Source organism: Protopterus annectens, chromosome 5.part0 (genome assembly GCF_019279795.1).
Source record: "Protopterus annectens isolate FY-2018-M chromosome 5.part0, PAN1.0, whole genome shotgun sequence".
In the NCBI taxonomy this organism is placed as follows: Eukaryota; Metazoa; Chordata; order Ceratodontiformes; family Protopteridae; genus Protopterus; species Protopterus annectens.
Genome location: NC_056735.1, coordinates 322,974,967 through 322,995,567, shown reverse-complemented (window position 1 = coordinate 322,995,567; position 20,601 = coordinate 322,974,967). Strand labels below are relative to the sequence as shown.

The following is a 20,601-nucleotide window of genomic DNA, read 5'->3' as shown; positions in this document are numbered from 1 at the left end:
TTATCACATATACCTTTGATCTGAACTTCATTATCTTGTATTTTTCTGAAATCTTTTCGCTGAATTCTTGATAAACATCCATCATTGTGATAGGAGTCCCAGTGTCTTTACCGCTGTGGAGATCCATTCGCTAAAATGAATAATAAATGCAAATTTACCCTGAAACATTAAGTTTTCCACAGTGTCACAATAAAAATACACAAAAAAATTACTGGAGTGTTTGTAGTAAATAATGGAAACATTCTTACCATGCCAATTCATCTAGTAATGTTCCTCCATTAAGAGTCCTTAGAATACCTCTTCAATAAGAATTCAGTACTTTTTCCCAACAATATCCCATATTCTGCAAAATCCACAGCCAGCCAAAACACACTACCTATGTAGTGCACTAGATATACAAATACACTCACCCACATCTCTGACAGTTCTCACTCTAGCCACCACCAAGCACCACTTGCAAACGCAAATTAAGAAACAGTAACGTATTGCTGACATTATGCAAGTAATGTAAAGATACATAAACTGTCCAAATAAGAGGGCTCTCTCACAGCTGCAATTGAAGGGGAAACCACTTAAGTTAAAGTGGAATGGTGGGAGGAATACCCATCAATGATGGACCTCTAGCATACCAAACTTATGAAGGAGGAAAAGTATCTGCTATACCTAGATACAATGACCTTCCTTCATTAATCCCAAACAGTATAATTAACAAGAACAGCAGCAAGATCACCTTAGACCAGAGTTCAGAAGCAGATTCTTGGACTACTTATAATGTTGCATTAATTTTAATTTAGTATTTAGAATCCCATCCTCTCTCTAAAAATCTACTTTCATCTCAAAACAAGTTTTTAGTTGTATTTTAATCTTATCAACTGCTTTTTTTTTACAAAATTTAAAGCCTGTTTTCCTACATGCTAAGGGCCAGATCCCAAGTATGTCACCTGCTCTCAGTGCAAGTGACATACTTCAGTTTAAGGCGCATGTATAGAAAGGCTTAGACCGAGGTCCAGATTCCAAAAGACCCACTCTCAGTATAAGTAGTCACACTCAAAGCAAGTCTTTTAGAACTAGGTCCTAAAGCAATGTCCTAACACGTTTTAAAACCTCTTACAATCTGATGCTTATTTTTGGTCGATACTGGTAACTACATCAAAAATTTTTAGACTCTTACCTGTATATAAAAACTTCTGCTCATGCCCATGACCTGAATCTACTTAGCTTTATTTTATAGCATCACTGCCTTTGTTTGGCTATTTACTTTTCATTCTCTTCTGTACAGTTCACATTATTAAGTTTGTCTTATTATCTGGAGCTTTTCTATTAGGGCCTCTGCTGAAAAGGGACATGCCTGTCAGCCTTGTTGGACTCCCCAGGTAAAAAAAGATGATAAACAGATTTCCCAAAAGTGATCCAAGTCACAAGTGCAACAGAAATGCATGTGAAGTGTGCACCAAAACAAGGGGTCATAGCATAAATGTCTGCAACAAATACCTCGGAGCTATCATTTGTCTGATTGCTCTAAACGCAGTGTTTGCCAACATATGGTTGGCCAAATGACAGCAGAATATAATGCAAATGATAATTTACTTGGAAGTGTCTGCTTGGCAGCCACAAGCTATTCTCCTCCATGAGCAAAGGAAACAGAACAATTGCATCTTCTTAAAATTGCTGTACATTTCTCGCTGGAAGTAAATAAACATCTGGAGTATGAAGGGTTCAATCTTCCATTGTTTCTACTACTACAAAAGAAAACAGACTAAAAGAATGGTCCAGGAAAATCTTTAAAACCACCTTTGAGTGCAAGTGCAGGTTCCTGCAAGAAGATGCTCTGTCCTTGGGAAAGAATATGGTTCTACTTAATTGGGCTTCAAACTGACATGCAGTATACAGAGATTATAGCCTTAAGGAACAATGCTTACAAAAACAGAGCCATCAGGGGTAAGGCCTGTCTGCTAAGAACATCCGGTCCCACATGGGGGAGAGCTTCACAAAAAAGGGATGGACATGTAACTTTCATTCAAAAAATGCCCTAAAGCTAAATGGTCGGCCATAATTTTGTCCACCACAAGGCCATGCTATGCATAAACAGCTAACACATGCACTTTAACTACTAAATTAAGATCTGGATTATACAACCTCCTGAAAAAGGTCAGATCTGCCAGTTACTGCAGTGGTACAAATCATCAGTCCATCCAAAATTAAGGCATTTTACACCTAAAGTATGGTCTGTTGTGTGGAGGATTTACTTGCTGCTTGAGGCACATGACAGATATTCACCAGCAACCCCAGCAGAATAAAGATGGCCAAATCAGGATCCAGGCTCTTTGGGTGAAGCCAGCTGTTTTCTAGCTACAGCTGGACATCCCTGAACAACATAGGTCTCTGTACCTCCAGGGACTTTAACTCCCAAAAACAGTCCTCTCAGTTACAAAGAAGTGATGAGAAACAAGTTTTAGTATTTCTTAACAATATGAAGATATACCAGAATCTTCCATGCTATACGAGAATGCATCAGTCTCTAAATCTTTCTTGTTCAGTTGCATGGAGAAGATTAAGTGCCACTTACTTGCAAGGCTGCAAATACGCAGACCTCTGGAATAACTCATTTCCACAAAACCCTACTGAAGGAATGCCTCAATCCAAAACACCATTAGACAACTGCAGGCCTGACTCAGTAACCCCAGTTCATCCTCAAGCATACGAACTGCCAAAAGATGGAAGCCTCGTCTAATAACCAAAACCAAAGCAGCATCAATCTTGATTCTCTTTACTTCTTTAGATACCATATAACAAACTGGCAGCCTGAACATATGATGAAAGGCCTAGAAGCAAGTTTCTCAAAGGCCTTCAGAATCAGAAGCAATGTCCTGAAACCCAAATTTATGATGGGAAGCCACCCATTCTGGCAGGAACCACACATCCTGTACAGTACAGCCACCAAGATGGGATCCACAATGTGCAAGCAAAGCATCTGTTGTCAAAATCTGCAGCAAATTCAACTGCAGCAAAAGGGATACCCATCAGAAGACTGTTAGAGACTGTCCACCACACAAGGACTAGACATAAATCTAACAGTGGCTGTGTGAGCACATGGTGGCTCTGAAGCTTAAAGTTCCAACACACCTACATCATCAGGAATACAATCAGTATAAAGATTGTTGTGGTCACTACAAACTGCAGAATTTATAAGGGCATCTCAAGCAGAACCCTGCGCTGCTTCTTCACAAAGAATACAAAGGAAATTACCTTCAGGACCTTGCTGTAGAGCAATAAAGGACAATGGAATTTGAGCAGCTCTGTCATGATGGACTTTATTACAGACAACTTTCTATTTATGATTCCCTATGAGCTGCATCCATGGCAGCATCTACAAGACATCTGCCTGCAGGAAGCCCCTTCAAGACAGCCATCAAAAACTAATCCACTGAGTACAGGAATGTTAGGAAACATCTCCTGCAAGGCATTTGCCAAAAGACAAACTGCAGATTCTGTGAGAAGGAAAGCACAAATGGTAACACACAGTTTGATTCTTACATAGGGTAACTGGCTAGGCTTAAAATGGCCCACAAGGGCAGTTAGCCTAGTGCTAACCTATAGGCTGGAATTGATGTCCACAAAGAAGAAACCAAAGCAGCACCCTGACCGAAACCTAAATACTAATGTGCCAAAAGGAACTCATCAAGTCAGCAACATTATCCATGCCCCATGGAGAAGCAAGGGCATGATCCTCTGCATGGTATCTACCAAGAATGAAATTTACCAAATGAAGCAGTTGAAACTAAAGAAAAACAAAATGAGACAGACCTCAATCCCCTGGCAACAAACAAGACGAGCTGAGCAACACCCCTTTTCCTCCAGTAGTGAGCAGCCCTCAAGTCTCTCTAAGCAGTACAATATAGATCCAAATCTCAAGATCTTTAATGATATGGACATATCAGTTACCTGGACCCATTCTGGGGACACCCTGTAAGCTACAGAATTATTTTAAGATGGCTGTGTACAACCCACTAGTCCACTGTTGATGGCTCTAGAAGCTAAGGTTGATTACACTGCTCAATGCACATTCTAAAAATGTAGCAACTACTACAGAACCACAGTTGGAGAGGGCAAGGCCATGTGCAACACTCCAGGGCCTTACTTGGATATCAAGGAGGCCACTTCCTCTTTTACAGCTCACAATGCTTGACAGAGGGAGGAAAGAAGTGGCAGGAGAGGAACAAAAGGCTCTCCCCCACCGAGTTGATGGCCTGTCTGTGTCATTTGGAGATTAATGACTGAAGCAGGCTAACCAAGCGCCTATCCCCAAAAAAACAGGCATCCAGAATGTTCTTCCTGAGCTTGTCTTGAAGGGTGGACAAGCTCGGTAACAGTATACTGTGCAGGCAATATACCAAAGTCACCTGTTTCAGCCAAAATGTCAGTACAGTCAGAGCAAAACCTGTAGCAAACCACTGTGACAGCAGTGGTCAGTCTCAAAGATCTTGCTTAAGCAATGGCACTAGGAAGACTTCTAGCTTAGCCAGTGCCTACCTAACCAGGTGTGCGCAAAACTGTGAGAAGTGAGAAACGGTCATGTATCCATTGCACTGACCTAATAAATAAGCACACAATCTTGTCACAAGTCTGAAGTGCTCAACTGTTCTAACCATTATCAAGATAATGAAATGCTGTTACCTCTGAAATTGTGTAGAACCAAGTAGATCACAATGTTGAGACAAAGTGAGCTGGATCTGCCTGCTCAGCTAATGGCTTGGATAGGAAACCAGAATCTCTTCAGACAAATACTGTCATAGGAAATCTGGGTACTCCCACAGATAACCTTCTCTCATTTGATCATGTAACTGCCATAGTCAGGAAATCCTGTCATGTCCAATTAATTTCCAGTGGGAAAGTAGTCATCCTACCACCGTACTCTTCCTTTAAACCAATCATTGAATACAATACCCTTTTTGGTATGTACAAGTATAATCACTCAACTGGAAAGGCCCCAAATATTTCTAACCAAGAAAGTTCAAGGCCTTGAAATCCTTTAACTATCTAGAGTGGCACAACACTCTTACTCAGTAGCTTACAGGTGGGTGAGAGGTGACAGAGAGGTAACCAGCCCCCCATTGTTCAAGTCAAGAAGATCCAGTCTTAATTTGACCTCCTATTTCTTTACAAACCACCCACATTAAGGACCTAAATCTGCATGAACAAACAAGCAAAACTCACTGGAGGAAAAGGATCCTAACTCAATGTATTCTAAGCATTCAATAATAAGTTACTACTTGTCAAACAAACTACTACTATGATTACATTTAAGGCTAGTCTTCATGACTGAATGGGCAGGCAAATTTATATCAGAGTTCTGTACTGCCATGCATGATTTAGGAGGTGTGCAGTATTATGTGCTTGAAAAGGGTGTCAAGAACTAATGCCTAAATGTGTATACAGCTAGGCATTTTATGGTCTACAATACATGATAGCTTGACAGATGTGAACTGTGCAAGCAGAGGAAAAGAACTAGCAGGCTCAGGGTATGAATGTGCTTAATTATGGGTGGCATTTCATTATGGTGTGCTGTTAATTCTTTATCCATTATGAATTATAATGCAGCAGTGATCCTTATGGCAAACATCAAGGTTGTTGTCTGTGTGAATTTTAAGACAAGAGGGTTGTGAGATCCTTATAGAACGCTTCCAGACTGCTGCTTGCCTAAATGTTGAAACAAGAGTTGTGGAGAGAGGTCAAAAATAAGAAAAGGATAACGAGAGTACTGCAGGGGTCAGTTCTGTGACCAGTACTACTCACGTTCATATGAACCATACCTGAGGGAATGCAGAACAACTTTTCTGATTAGTCAAAAGTAGGTGCAGAGGCAGACTTTCAAGAAAACGATGTAAAAAAATTGGAAAAGTGGACCAAATTAGCAGAAAATGGAGCAGTTGAAGTTTACTGCAGACAAATGTAGTGTACCAGAGTCTCAACAAACTTTTTATGAAGTATGGGGGGGGGGGTTAATGATGGTAAGAGAACAGGAAAAAAATATGGGGTTGCATCACACCTGGACTGGCCCATCGAGAGTATAAGGAGAGGGCAGTGGCAGAAGCACACAGAATGATAGGGTGCATCCCTAAGGAAACAAATTCCATAAGCAAATGGGTAATGCTTCTGCTCTTCAAAGCCTCTGTCAGACCACATGCTTGAGCACTGTATGCAGTTCTGAAATCCACTTTAAGGATAGCCTTGATGCTTGTATGGGCACTCACAAATGTATACCTATTCAAAAAGGAATGAAGAAGTAAGGATATGCCCAAAGGCTAGATAACCTACAGCCTTTCTCATAAAGGATAAGAAAAGAGAGGAAACACACAATATTGTGAGGAAGAGATCATGCCAGGGAGATGTGAAGAGGTCATCTTGAAGAGGGAGGATGGGGCACATCCAGTAGACCATAGGAACTATTTCCTGGGTCTCCGAAAGTAATTTTTCACAGAAAGGGCTGTGGTCTCATGGAAAAATCTGTTAGAAATGGTCACAGACAGAATCCACAGAGGCATTCAAGAGGGTATGGAACAAATTCAGAAAGGGTAAGAGGGAAGTAAAGATGAAAGGAAAGCAGAAAGTTAATACATTTAAAGGAAAGACTAAACAAGCTGACTGATTTCTGCCATCAAACCAATGTAATGACTAAAAGCAGTATCTAGGGATAAATGCTGTACCAGTACAAGAGTACCCTGAAGCTCACTTAAACTGTTATGTATTCAGACACCTATGTCCCATTAAAACAGTAGAGGAAACATCTCCTTGTCCCAAGTATTCCCATTTACCACAGTACAGTCTCCAGTCAGTCTACCAGTTATGGTCAAGTGAGTTTTACCTCGTTCGTATTGAGTTTAATATACGATATTGACTCTGCCAGTGCACCCCTGAATTACAACTGCAGGTCTTGATTTGCACTTTGCACATTTATAGAATTCCACTGCATGTTCACCTGTAACATGCTTTTAACATTACACTAACATGTACTCTACAGTACATGTATGATCTCAGTCATACAATACATACTTCAGTTTTACAGTACTTGAAAAAAAAACTCAGATTAGTCTGCCACACTCTGGCTATTCATTTTCAGTTTTACATTAAAAAAAAAAAAAAGCTAGGAAAGGAAGTTCTTGTTAATCAACACTAACATTAAGGCAGAGTACATGTATATTTATATTTGAATGAATTATGTACCACAGAAGTGAAGTGACTAAGGACCAAATAACAATCGCATGCCTAGACTACTAAAATAGTTAGCGAGCACTGAAATGACAGCCTGCTCTCTATCCAAGAGAAGAAAAGGGATCAATGCTCAATGTCTTACTTCTTGTGGCAACATGAGGCATGGCATCCAACCAATTAAATTGTGGCATACTAGACATAAAACAGCAGGAAAGGTGCATAAAAGCACAAGAAGTGTACGCAACTGCTATATCACAGGGCTTAATGTCACATGGCAAAGGAAAAGCATGACTGCACATCTGAATGTCCTCTTAGAGGGGAGAAAAGGTGGTCACAAGCAGAATCCACAAATATACATCTGAACAGAACTTCTCTGAGAGGTACCCCGAATCCCTGCACGTGTCAGACACCATCATGTACTGATGTGCAAGTGCAACCAGTGATTTTATGTGACAAGGTTCTGGTATATTGCCCAAATTGTCACAATACAGCTCACGAGGATCTTGTGACTCTTTCAGATGGCGACTTGAATTAGCTAATCACCAAGACCCCTGTTCTTTAACAAATCAGTCTACGTAACGGTATGCTTTTAGCAAATCTCAAAAAAAGGTTAAAACATCACATAGCTGAAAAAAGTAAAATCATCCCAAGGTCTCCCAATTACGATTTCAGCTCATCCTTAAACTCGTAATATACCCCCCACTGCTGTCTGAATGCCTTTGCTATTCAGAGATCTGTAATACACTAAAAATGAATTAAAAGTACAAAAAATCCTAATCTGCTTACAACAGAAGCAGAACAGCAACAAAAATATCTATTAAAAAGGGAAGAAATCCATTGGCAACATTAATTACAGCTACAAACAACATTTCTGAGCATAACAAAATAGTTACCATTTCTCGAGGTAAAATATATATAACTCGATCAATGCTCTTGACAGTGACACAGCAGCTAACAAATGAACCTGCAGACTCGATCCAGACTTTTCCAAAAAGGTACACAACACCTAGAACAGAAAAAAGTCCATTGAATTATGGATAACTTTGTAAGTAGAAACTGCTGCATTCTGCCAAGTGTTCACACCCACCCACACACTCCCTAAACAGTCTTGTGATGAGACTGAAGAGAACAAGAACGGTCAAATGTGTCACAATTAAGTAATATTTGAACAGCCCAGCACATTCCCTGAATCCTAGTTCTCCACACCAAAGACAGTTCAAAGGGCATCTGCTTATAAAGTATAAGAAAGCAGAGCTTGGTGAGTACATAGTAACAGAAGTACTTTAATATGGGAATTGGCAGCAGGTTGACCTCTTTCTGCCCCAAAAGCATATGGAAATCCCAACACTAGCTGGCTCCTTCTTGATGTACAGAAGCATGCATGTGCCCAGATGAAAGGGGAAGCTGCCCATACCATCCTCAGTTATTTATTTATTTTTTTACCAGTGAAAATGTGTCAAGATGAATGCATTATAAACAACTGCTCTATGTTCTTCATATGGTTGGTTACTGGAGTCAGTATTTAGTACATCTGTGAGCATTACCAACACAGTGTATGCAGAGGCAGTGTCAACTAGTGCTAGTCTCCTAACCCTTTTATAATCTGGGGTCATAAGCTTAAACAGCCCTTCAGAAATGATGTGCATCTGCACCTGCTGTCAACCTTAGAACATTTAGAAAAGTTCAAAAAGGATGACCATGTAGTGGTCCTGCAAATGGCTTGAGTGGAGCCATTATTAAAAAAGACTGCTGATGTGACAGCTGCTTTCGTACAATATTTTTTTTAACAAACAGCTATAAGTGTCTTCTCCATGTTTTTTCATAACTTAAAATACGACCACTTTAAAACCATTTGCTTGGTGACTGGTCTGCCCCATTTCTGTGGGACAAAAACTGCAAGCAACTGCCCTGCACTTTACCACACATGAAATGTTCCCTCCTTTTGTTTTTAGCTTTGGGAAAAAAAGGTTGTTGCATGGTATAGTTCAGGAAAACTGTAGTACTTTTGGAATGAAAGAAGGGCTAGTTCTCAGTTTTGAAAATGGCTGCACAGTGATCAATAGATCCATTAGAATGCTGTGTGAAAATTAAAATTCTGGAGTGGAATGCCAGTAAAACTTGAAAAGGGAGGTAAAAATTACTGGGTAGTAATTACACTGCCTGGATGTCAGAAAACATCTGGAAAAGGCAACAGAAAATCAAAAAAAATAAATAATCTGTCTAGAAAGATTCTTGAAGCTGTTCAGCAAAAAGCAGTTACATTTTCAGCTTTGCTACTAGTGATGACTTCTAGTAATACAAAGAAAAAAATAAATCAGCTGTCCTCTGGTGTGTACATACTCCTTCAGTGCTTTACTTATTTTAAAAATCAAACATGGATGGAAAAGATAAGAAGCCTTAACTAGTCATTCAGATTCAACATATAGACCACTCTTGCTAAACATACATAGATCATTCAAAAAATGCTCTGTGTCCCTCAGTACATAGTCATATCCATCAAATACGGGATGTAGCAACTTTTCAACATAAACAGAGAATGGCTCGGTGAGCCACCCTGCTCCCGCAACAATGGCCCTAAAAGGGGGAATCAATGGATTCTTATGAATCTTAGGTAATCCTTGGAAATATGGAATCAGTGGTGTTTCTATGACAAAATACTTATACAAATCTTCAGTTATTGTCCCCTCAATCCAGGTATTGTACAATGAAGTCCTAAAACTGGTTATCGTACCTTCAACATCAGTCTGAGAAATGTTAATATATGTGCTAGCATCACTCAACATGTGTGTCATCATTTTAAAATTATAATCAGAGTTCATAACAAATTAGACCACCTTTATCTGCTGGTCTAATAGCTATTGAATCATCACTCATCAATTGGTTCAGTGCCTGATGCTCTGCAAAAGTTAAATTATTAAAACCATACCTTCTATTATTATGAAGAAATAAATCTGAAAAACCTTGTTCACATAACTTCAAAAACATCTAAAACTGGGAGGTTTGTGGGTATAAAAGTGCTGAGATGTTTAAAAGTCACAGTATTAGAGTCACTGCTTTCACTTTTGCACATCAGTTTCAACATAAGTTTTCTGGCAAAAAGTCACAAGTCAATAGCAGTATCTGCGTGATCGGCTCTATGGGCCAGAATAAAAGTCAATCCTCTATTAAGTGTAGAACATTCAATATCAGAAAGTATAATGTTAGAAATATTCCATGCTAACGGCCACTCAGTACTGTCCACATTTTCTTTATGGATATGTTTTCCAATCCTTCGTTGTGATGTTTTCATTTCCCTTGAGCTCTGCTCTTGGACCAACCTCTGGTTCTCTTATCCATGGTCTTTATCTGTACGGGTAAAGAAAAAAAATGGCTCCGTCAAAGTCATATTGGTTTTCTGCCTGACAACAGGCATTTGCAAATTCTCTGTTGTCTTAGAGCCAGTGGCCACAAAACCACTTCTAGTGCCCAAAGTTCCATCCACGTTATTGGAGGGTGTAGCATAGATGGAGGTGCTGCTGGTTGTTGAATTATGTGCTGCTGGACTGTGTACATCACCACTCTCACCACTGGCATTATTTATATGGGATTCAATGGATTGTTGGTACTGTTCATCAGCAGGTGGTGGGTTTTGTCCTGTACCAGAGGTACGTGGCCATGAGAATACATTATTGTTTCTGAAGTCGCCTAAATTTCTGGCCATTCCCTTTCTGTTATTACACATTAACTTGTGTTCATAAGTGCTGACATTATCAATAATTTCACTAAGTGCTAGATCAACATCATCTGCTGGCAGCAGTTCATATAGTTGTAATTGTTGCTTCTCAATAGAAGTACTAAGTTCACAATCTCTGGGTTCAAAGTACTTAAGCAGTCTCAGATAATTAAAACTCATAAGATTAATTTGTTGCCACTGTGCTAGTAAATCTGGATATTGGGTGCCGTAAGTAGGCATAATCAGCACCAGCAACTCCCTAGGAATAACTTTCAATTCTAGGCATGCTTCAAAATTCAGTCTTTGTAGCTGTACACGTCTTAAAATGAACAAATCATTCTCCAAATGTCTCAGCTTCTCATAAAACAGCTTCCACTCACCTGCAGCACCATCACTGTTGGTAACTCCCACCTGTATATCTCCCAGTAACATTTTTAGGAACTTCGCCAACCTTTCATTAGTTGAACTCCTTACCCATCTCTGTGGGTTACAGTCAAGCTCCAAATTCTCAGTGTAACCTTCGGCCCTGCTCCAAAAGGCCTAGTCAAACAGAAAACAGCAAAACAAGCAAAGAAGGCCCACAGAAGTAACTGTGTGGTGTGAAATAAATCCAAGATAAATGATAAAAAAGCACACGCACACACAAACATGACCGAGTAAAACCACCACCATGTAAAAATTAACTTATTTAATAGTAAAACTGGTGAGCACTTTCGCTGTATAAAATAGCTTCTTCAGACCAAAAGTGAGAACATACAACATCCACATTTAAATAGAATTACATCATTACCTGTTACACAATTAACCAATCATAGGAATCCCATATTTTAAAGATGCAGATACTTCATTTCTGTGTTGATCAGAGGGTGAAGCAGAGAGGTCGCAGCAAGGTTGGCCTCACTGATGGAAAATCATTTCCGCCACTCTTGGACTGAGGGACCACTTATGTAGTAGAAGAATAGACCTGCTCAGTCTGTCTACCGCCACATTGGATCTCCCAGGAATATGCAATGCAATCAGAAAATCAGTTGGAAGAAATCGCCCCTTGACACACTGAGTGGTTCTTGACATAAAGGGTAAGATTTGGTTCCCCTTTGTTTGTTGATCTACCAAACTACAGACATGTATGTTTGGATCACAATAGTCCCTAGAGAGAGAACAGTTTGAAAGGCTTACAACGCTAAAAGCGCTGCTCTCATTTCTAGGATGTTAATATGCAAAGTGGCCTCAATGGAATAGCAAGTACCCTGGACAGTCCTGCTGAGATAATGCCCCTCCTCACCCCATCTAGGAGGTGGCTGTGTTTATTATGGCCTTGGACTGTTGTGGGACAAGGGGGTGACCTAGAAGAATGTCCTCCAAGTGCATCTACCAAGCTAGATCTTTTCTGCTAAGACTGATAATTAAAATCTGATCCAACATAGGCTGGTGAAGTATAGACCACTGAGCTGCAAACAGCCATTCAAGTATTCACATATGAAATCTTACTAAGGGAACTGGAGTTACTGTCGCTGCCACATAATCCAGGGCTTATAAAACTAGATGGGCCTGTACTTTCTTATTGTGCTGTAATCTTTCAAACTTGTTCCCTGATTTTTTCTAATCTCACTGGTGGAAGGGAGGCTATGAATGTTCTTGTAATTAGTTTTGTTCCTATGAACACTAAGCTTTGAGTTGGAGTCCACAGAGTTTTCGTAACTCACTATAATTCCTAGATTGGAACAAGTCTGTAGGACGTAATCTCTTGCTATAAGCAACAAATGCCTGGTTGAAGCAGTAAGAAGACAGTCATCTAGATATGGAAACACCCAGAATCCTTGCAGTCTCAAGTTAGCAGCTACTACTGCCATGCATTTGGTGAACAACCTGGGGGCTGTGGTGAGACCAAAGGGCAGAACTCTAACAGATAGTGACCGGCTCCCAGTCTGAAGCAGAGGTACCGCCTGAACATCGGGGAGTCTTCTGGTAAAAGGGGGGGGAAAGAGAAAAGGGTATGACATAGCCTCTAGATATAACCCTCCACACACTGGTATCTGATGCAATTTCTAGCCAGGCGTTTAGGTGCAGGGATAAGCATCCCCAGACTGCCTCCAGAGGAAGGCAACCGAGCCTCCATTCAGGAGAGTTTCCCGGAAAAGAAATCTCTGAATCCCTGGTTTTGTGGACTGTGAGGGTAGCATCTTCCATTAAAGATTTTCCCTCTGCCCCTCTGGGAACTTTTACCACGTGTGTTTTGAAAATGCCCTCTGGATTTATTTGAACCACATTTTTCCACCCACTCTCTGATTCCTGGAAAAAGGTCTCTGAGGAAAAGAAAAATGTATGCCCACAGCAGAAAGGGTCTTTTCCATCTTTCTCACACCTGGATAATGTTTTGCTAACTTTTGGGCCAAATAAGGATGATCCATCAATGGGTGGATTGAAGAATGAAGACTTAAATGGCTCTGCAAAATCAAACAGTCACATCCAAGCAGGTCTCCTTATGGTTAGGCTTGAACCCACTGCTCTGGTAGCCCCTTCGGCTGCATGTGCAATGAGCCTCATGGATGAATTAGACACAGACTTCATGGTAGCTGAGAGGCAACTTTTCTTGTACCTCATCAGAAACAGCTCCTGCCAGGATGTCCAAGAGTTCCTCAATCAGATTTCTTTGAAGCCTGGTGAAACGTGCCAAAAAACTCAAACACCATAATGCAAAGGTTGATGAAACATAAATCCACTTGCCAAACCTATCCATCGTCCAAGACTTTGTTGGGCGGATAGAGGAACTTTCCTCAACTAGTTCCTGTTTTGTGGCCGCCGCTACGACCATGGCATCTACTGCTAGACCCTTTGCTCAAAATTGCTCATCTTCTAGAGGGGATAAAATTTTATCTGGTGTCCTGGTAATAGACTCAAAAGAAGTGGTTGCCTTCCACACCTGCTGAACAATCAACTGGATAAGTTCATCAAGGGGCAAAGTCACCCAAGAGGTAGACAGGTGTGCGAAAAGCTTGCAGGTATATAGATTCTTCAAGGGTAGGGTTTTGGGACTTCCAATCAACTCTCTGTTTCAAAATTTCCAATACGTCTCCAAAGCAGACATCAGGAGGTGATCTGGGAGACCCTTCCTCATCATCAAAATCAGTATCTTCCATGACAGATTCCTGTGGGGAATCCATCATGGAAGATACTGATGGATTCCTGTGGGGAATCTAAGTGCTTCCTCTTGCACTTTTTCGTCAGAAGCACCTCCTCAAGGGGATGGTCATCTGAAGAAGACGGAATCTGAATATGAGCGTTCTAGGGTTTTAGCACTCGCTGTCCCAGTGGAGGAACTGGCTGGAGAACTGGACTAGAGCAAGGAACATGCTTCGAGGAAGAACAGGTCAACTGAGTGGCTAAGGCAGTCAAGGCCCTCTCCATGGCTTTGAAAGTTAACTCAACCAAAGAGAGAAGGGAGCCTGGAACAGAGAGACTGCCTTGGAACCATGGTCACTCCCCACTCCGATAAGACAACCCTGAGACAGAAGTGGGTGCAGAACTAAATGTAGCCAAAGCATCCAGTTGCAAGGATGCCTCAGGAAGAGAAAGGAGTAAACTCTTGCCCCTCGGGGCTGTCAAGGCAACTACAGTCCTGGGAGGTCTCCAGATCCGACAGAGCCACAAAACTCAGAGCTTGAATCAGTGCAAAAGTAACAGCAACTGTTTGAACCAATGTAGCTGATGCCGGACAACTCTAAGCTGAAATCTCCATGGCCCTCAGAGAAGGAGTAGTCAACAGGGTGAAAGAATGTTCAGCAGCTAAAGGGGTCGGAGCCAAGGGAGCACATGAAATTCCACTCACCTGCACCAGTCTCTCCACGTCAATCTCTATGAGGCTTTTGATGGAATGGATAGAAGACACAGGAGACTTGGGTCTATGTAAAAAGACCTCTGGTAATTCCCCAACAAAGTGATCGATAGATGGGGAATTCTGCCACCTATGTGTCTAAGTAGAAATACTAGGCATCTAACCAGTCGGCACGAAAACATTGCTCGGTGTCTAGATCTGTGGAACTGAGCCATCAGTTTGAATCTGAGCTGAAGCCTTCAGCGTCAAAGGTTTAGATACATTGAAGGCAGTAGAAATTAAACCTTTTAATATCAGCTTATTTTTTCTCTCTTAAGGCTCAGTGACTGAAGCCTTGACAATTACTGCAATCTTCCTGCAGGTGATGTGGTCCGAAACAGTAGACACACAAAGTGTGTGTCTGAAGAAGGAATTTTGTGGCCACACTGTTGACATTTCTTAAAGCCAGAGGGGCCCTTAGGTTTGTCAGTCAAACTAAGAAAAAAACACTCTCACCACATACACTCGTGACAAAGGTTTGTAGCAGTTACAGCTACTCATAATGATTCAAAGGCGAACTAAAAACAAGGTAATTTTTTTTATAGGCTATAGAGAAAGAGGAGGAGAGTACACCAAAGTGTACAGAAGGGGAAGAACTCTACCAACAATGGTAGAAAAGTAAACAGTGTATGGAAAGGGAGAGAAAATACCAACAATGGTAATGATTTACACAAGTAAAATGGTAGGCGTAAAAACAAGTAAGCTAGACTAGACTTAGTAGAAAAATAAGTAAAGAACAGTAAATAAACTGACTTCGCTCGAGAGCGAAGGCAAATGTGTCTGTGTCGGTCCAGGAAAACGGCAAACGAGATCTAAGGCAACTAAGAGAGATGCATTATGGGCAGAGTTGAAGCTCGAGAATGTTTGGCCTGTGCGAACTGTGGAAACGGTCGAGACTCTTCCAATGCTCGGAACTGAACTCATTGGTCAAAGATAAAATGAAGACAACTTCAGACTGAGGAATTTAAGGAATGTGCAGTGGAAATGATTTGAGAGTTATTTGATAAATTCTTGTGTGATTATATGACAATGAATTTTAAAAACATTGCAAAAATGAGACAGAAAGATATATGGAAAGTAATGGAATTTATTTAGAGGGGATGACAAATTTTCAAATACTGCAGAGTAAGGGGAATATTGCAGAACAGAAGCGACAGCAAACTGTTAAAAGTTAAAATAATAGATTATTAGGATAATATGCACAAGATTGGAAAGGTTGTTGTTTCAACTAGTTCTGATAGCTTTAGAGTATAAAAATTTTTAATATGACTTAAGCAACAGCAAGTAGAAACGGTTGTCAAACCTGGGAAGCATATAAAAAGAAAACTAAACAGAAGCAATATAGAGGAACTCAAATATGTCAAGCATTTTATGAAAATCTGTATAAAGCACAGTGTGGAAACAAGGAAAGGTATAAATGGAAATATTTATCAAACCTGTAACTATGCTAAGGATGAGCCACAGCAATTAACAGCTAAGAGAAGAGAAGATGAGATAAAATAGTTATGTATAATCAATCAATATGGAAACCTCCAGGAAGAGACAGCATTCCTGCAAAAGTTTGGAAGTTGAAAGGGACATTAGATAAGCAGATCTGGAAGGCTACATTTAACAAAATTTAAAAAGAAAGTGGAGGGGTTACTAGCTCCTTGGAAGAAAGTAGTGGTGGCTTCATTACCCAAAGAGGGTAAAGGACCTTCAAGACCCAGCTTCATGTAAATTCATTTCAATTTTAAACCATGATTATAAAGCATTTATGTTTATACTAACTAAAAGAATGGCAAAGGTGTTACAAAAACAGATATAAATGATCAATGTGGTTTTCTGGGGGGAGGGGAGAGGGGGTAGCAAACATTTGACATGAACAGAACAATGATACTCCAAAGGAAAACAAGGTGCAAGAAAACCCCAGTATTGCTGATGTATCTTGATGCAGAGAAGGCATTTGATAGTCTCAGCTGGAATTTTATAATTACAGCAATGGTAGTACTTAAGTTCTCCGATTAAATAGGGTTAATTAGAAGAATAAATAGGAGACAAGAACGAAGGCGGGAGGGCTCCTCTCTAAATAGCTGTGTTTCTAAAGAGAAATTATGGTGGGGTGTGCCCCTTCCTCTACTTGATTTATATCTAAAGCCAGAAGCATAAAATAAATATAAAAAACAATAGACTCAACTTCAGGGACATAACTAGTATAGTAATCAAGAAAAGTTACGTTTACTTGCAGATGATATTTTCTACTTGACATATCCAGAAAATAATATTTCAATGTTGTAGAACATTCTGAGACAGTTGTACGACTTTTCAGGATTTAAAATAAGAATAAAACAAAGTCTATAGCAATAAGCAATGTACCTAACATGCGGATTGCTTGAGCAATACTCTATACACAAAGCATTAAGTGTATGGATAAAAACAGATTCTATTATGTCAGCTAATGACATGCTGGAAAAGAACAAAAGACAATACAAAAACTGAGGAGCTGAAAGATGCGATTATGGAAATGGACATTAAGATACAAGCAGTAAAAATGTTTCCAGTCCCTTTAGTTTTATGCACATCGTTATTTCTATGAACCAGAGGAGAAGTTGTGGACTGTAATGGTTGAATGAATTTATTTGTGAGGGGAAGAGTTAAATGGGAGGAACTGATAGGAATACACAATTTGAAGACGTACCCTAGAGCTACAAAAGTTAAGGCTCATATACTTAACAAGCAGAAGACTACAAGTCAAAGTAGAAAGCAATGATTATGTATAATGGGGGAGTTTAAGAAGAGAGTAGGATTTTGGATGCAGTTTTAAGACGAAACACTACTACTACCATACTGATTATTAAATTCTAAAGGTAGTACTAAGTATTCTAAGAACTAAGCAAACATGGGAATGGAGAAGAGAAATTTTACCAATAGGACAAACAAGTACAAATATAGAAAATAAGCAAAGGGGGCTGGAATTCACTCTAGAAAAATCAGCAAAGAAAACAAGGTATTCGGAGCAAATGACTAGAGAGGGAAAGGTGAGACTGGGATGAGGCCCAGGAGATGTTTGGAATGCAGATTAAACACTGCTTTCCCTATCAGGGATTACCAACAGGGTATAGACAAAAAGAAAGGGATGGAGAATGTCAAGCATACCTCTCAGCCGTCCCTGATTTTGACTCAAATTTTAGCTCTGTCCCTCTTAATCCCTCCTAAAGCTGGTGACTTTTAGAGGAAAATTGGTGAATTACACTTGATAAATAATAATTAAAGTTGTAGATTAATTTTACTTCACAAAATGTACATTAATTCATATGTTCTGATTCTGTGAATGTCTCAAGTTAATAGCACTAATATTTTAAAAGTATCCTTGATTGTCCCTGATTTTTTCTTGCTTTGTCCCAGAGTCTGTTAAAATTTGTACCCGACTGGCTGAGGGCTATGACAAGTAAAAGACCAGCTCTGGTAGAGTTTTTAACAGAGTCTAGAAAAAAAGCTGCTATTAAAGAGCTAAGTAGGCCATATAAAATACTGCTTAACTACATTGATCAGTGGAGGTTATGAATTTGGGAAGAGAGAATGGAAAGGCAATAAACAAAAAAACAAGAGATTTTTGCTTGAAAGTGATTCTCTATGTATTTTATATCCCTCAAGCAGACTTGAATTTTACCTCAGGTAGATGGCAAATACTGACACAGACATAAAATGGAAAGTGGGTGTTGGGAAATTAATGAGTTGCCAGATTTTAAAAAAATTCATTGCATAGTATTTTGTCAGAACTTTTAGGGAAGCAAATAGGTGCAACTAAGGAAAGGATTATGTTTGTGTGGAGATTTAGGATCTGAATAGTCCAGACATGGTAAGGTCTTAGTAAGTTTAAGCTGTTGACTGCCAAAACAGCAATTACCAGAAAAAGGAAATGAAAATCTCAACCAAATGTAAAGTACTGCACATTTTAGAGGAGGAGAGAGAGAGAAAAAAAATAAATAAATAAAGAACTGGAGGTAGGATCTTCAGCAAAATGAAAGGTGCGAGCTACCTGGAAATAACACTTTTGGGAACAGCACAAGCAGAAACAGGAGTGAGGTTTATGGGAAACGGGGAACTGAGTAATTTATAAGCGGCTCAAATAAGTGATTGCTAAAAAGAAAACGTGTATAATGCATGAAAATGAAAAAAATGTTTGCTATGGTTTGCCTTCTTTTCTATTATTGTTTGTGTACCCATGTCTGCAACAAAGATTTAATATGAATTACAAAAAGGGCAAATGGTTCTCAGACTCTCCTTCTTTCTGAGTAACATTCTGAAAGGCTCCTTAGACACCAAGCCTTTCAACTTTGAAATTCTCCCAGACTTGGAAGAAGGACTTGTAGCTATTATCAAGAATGAGAGGGTGAGGAAGCTGCTGGCTCAAACGGATTCAAAGTCAGTTTTCCCAGGTCAAACTTAAGGTCTCAAGTACATGGAATATACCTCCTCTGAGGATGGAGATGTTAACCTGATTTAAGAACAGTCTTAACATGTGGCTTGCCACAAGAGAATAAAGTATGTATGCAGTGATCACAGAAGCACGTACCCTAAAAAGACCTCAGAGATTGTATTGAGGCAGCCATACAGACGCAGGATCTAGTAGTTCTTGCTGCAACAGAAAATCTACTCCACTTTGAGAAAGCAGCCTTCTTGGACTAGGTTTACTTTCTTCTTCATAACATTTAGAGCATCTTCAGAAAACAGGAGTGTGACAGAAATGAGGAGTCATCATATCCATGCTGTAAGCCTAAGACTCTGCAAGTTTAGGTGCATCACAGAGCTTAGCTGCTGCTGCTGCATTATCTGTCTATTACTGGAAACAAAGGGTACAGAGGTTCCTTCCTCAGTTACACTTGCAGGGAAAACACAGCCTTCTGTAGGTTATAGAGGGAACCAACAGGATCATTTTCCTGCAACACCATGGGGAACACAAAAGCTGTTAAGTCAGCATAATGGAAGAGGACTATCCAGAAGAACAGGACTTCTACCACTCATATCTTTCTACAAAGAAATACTGTGCAAAGCTCCACAAGTTGATAGTTATCTGTGTAATGGTCTACTTTCATGGAATCAATCCGACCTGGTTAAGAATCTGTTAGTGCTGAAGCAAAAAAGTTAACTCAGTGAAATCCACTTTTTTATGAACCTTTTCCTAAGATTTTTTTTTATCCTGGGGGTTCTCTGCACCCCCCCCCCTATTCCCTATACATTATGATTGCACATACTCCACGCATTAGGGCAAATGCCACTATTGCTGAAAGATGCTTAGAGTGAATAAACTGTGCAGCATCAGTCTTGCTGAAAGAATACTCAAAAAGCTGAAAGGCTCTAATTCCTGTACCACCAACTTCCTATTAGCCTTCTCTAGGCAACTCTATCAAGACTTCACTCAACTGTTGTGCTGAGGGTGTCCACCATCCGGTGGAGGTCCAAGAAAAAATACAATACCCAGAGAATTATCTGTGATTGCCAAAGTCCAAGCCCAGTCTCGTATGCCTAGTATGCAGAGGTAGTAAAAGTGCCTTCCTCTGATATTACATGGCTGTAGGATCATCTGTGGTTTAGTTCATTTCCCAGGTCTTACAGATTGATGAAAGCTTCAACAGATAGGGTCATACAAATTGTTTCTTTGATACCAACATATATCCTGTTCTTCTGTTTGTGGATTCAAGACTCTGCACCTTTAAGGTAGATATGTACCAGTAAAGCCCTGATCAACGCATCTGTACTAAGGTTCTGATTGTGCAGAGGATGATTAAAAAGGCATCCCTGTGTTTGTCCTCACCCATGATATACTCAT

At 40.0% G+C, this 20,601-nt stretch overlaps 1 protein-coding gene across 1 annotated transcript in view; it reads right to left on the bottom strand.

Annotated features, from left to right (window-relative positions):
- The window catches only part of POLA1 (DNA polymerase alpha 1, catalytic subunit), a 3,104,727-nt gene that overhangs the window by 2,666,945 nt on the left and 417,181 nt on the right, over positions 1 to 20,601 (bottom strand). The window contains exons 11-12 of the mRNA XM_044072304.1: positions 8,103 to 8,215; positions 14 to 130 (exon numbers count right to left, since the gene is read on the bottom strand). Of these exons, the coding sequence (XP_043928239.1) occupies positions 14 to 130; positions 8,103 to 8,215 (230 nt within the window). The remainder of the gene's footprint in view (positions 1 to 13; positions 131 to 8,102; positions 8,216 to 20,601) is intronic.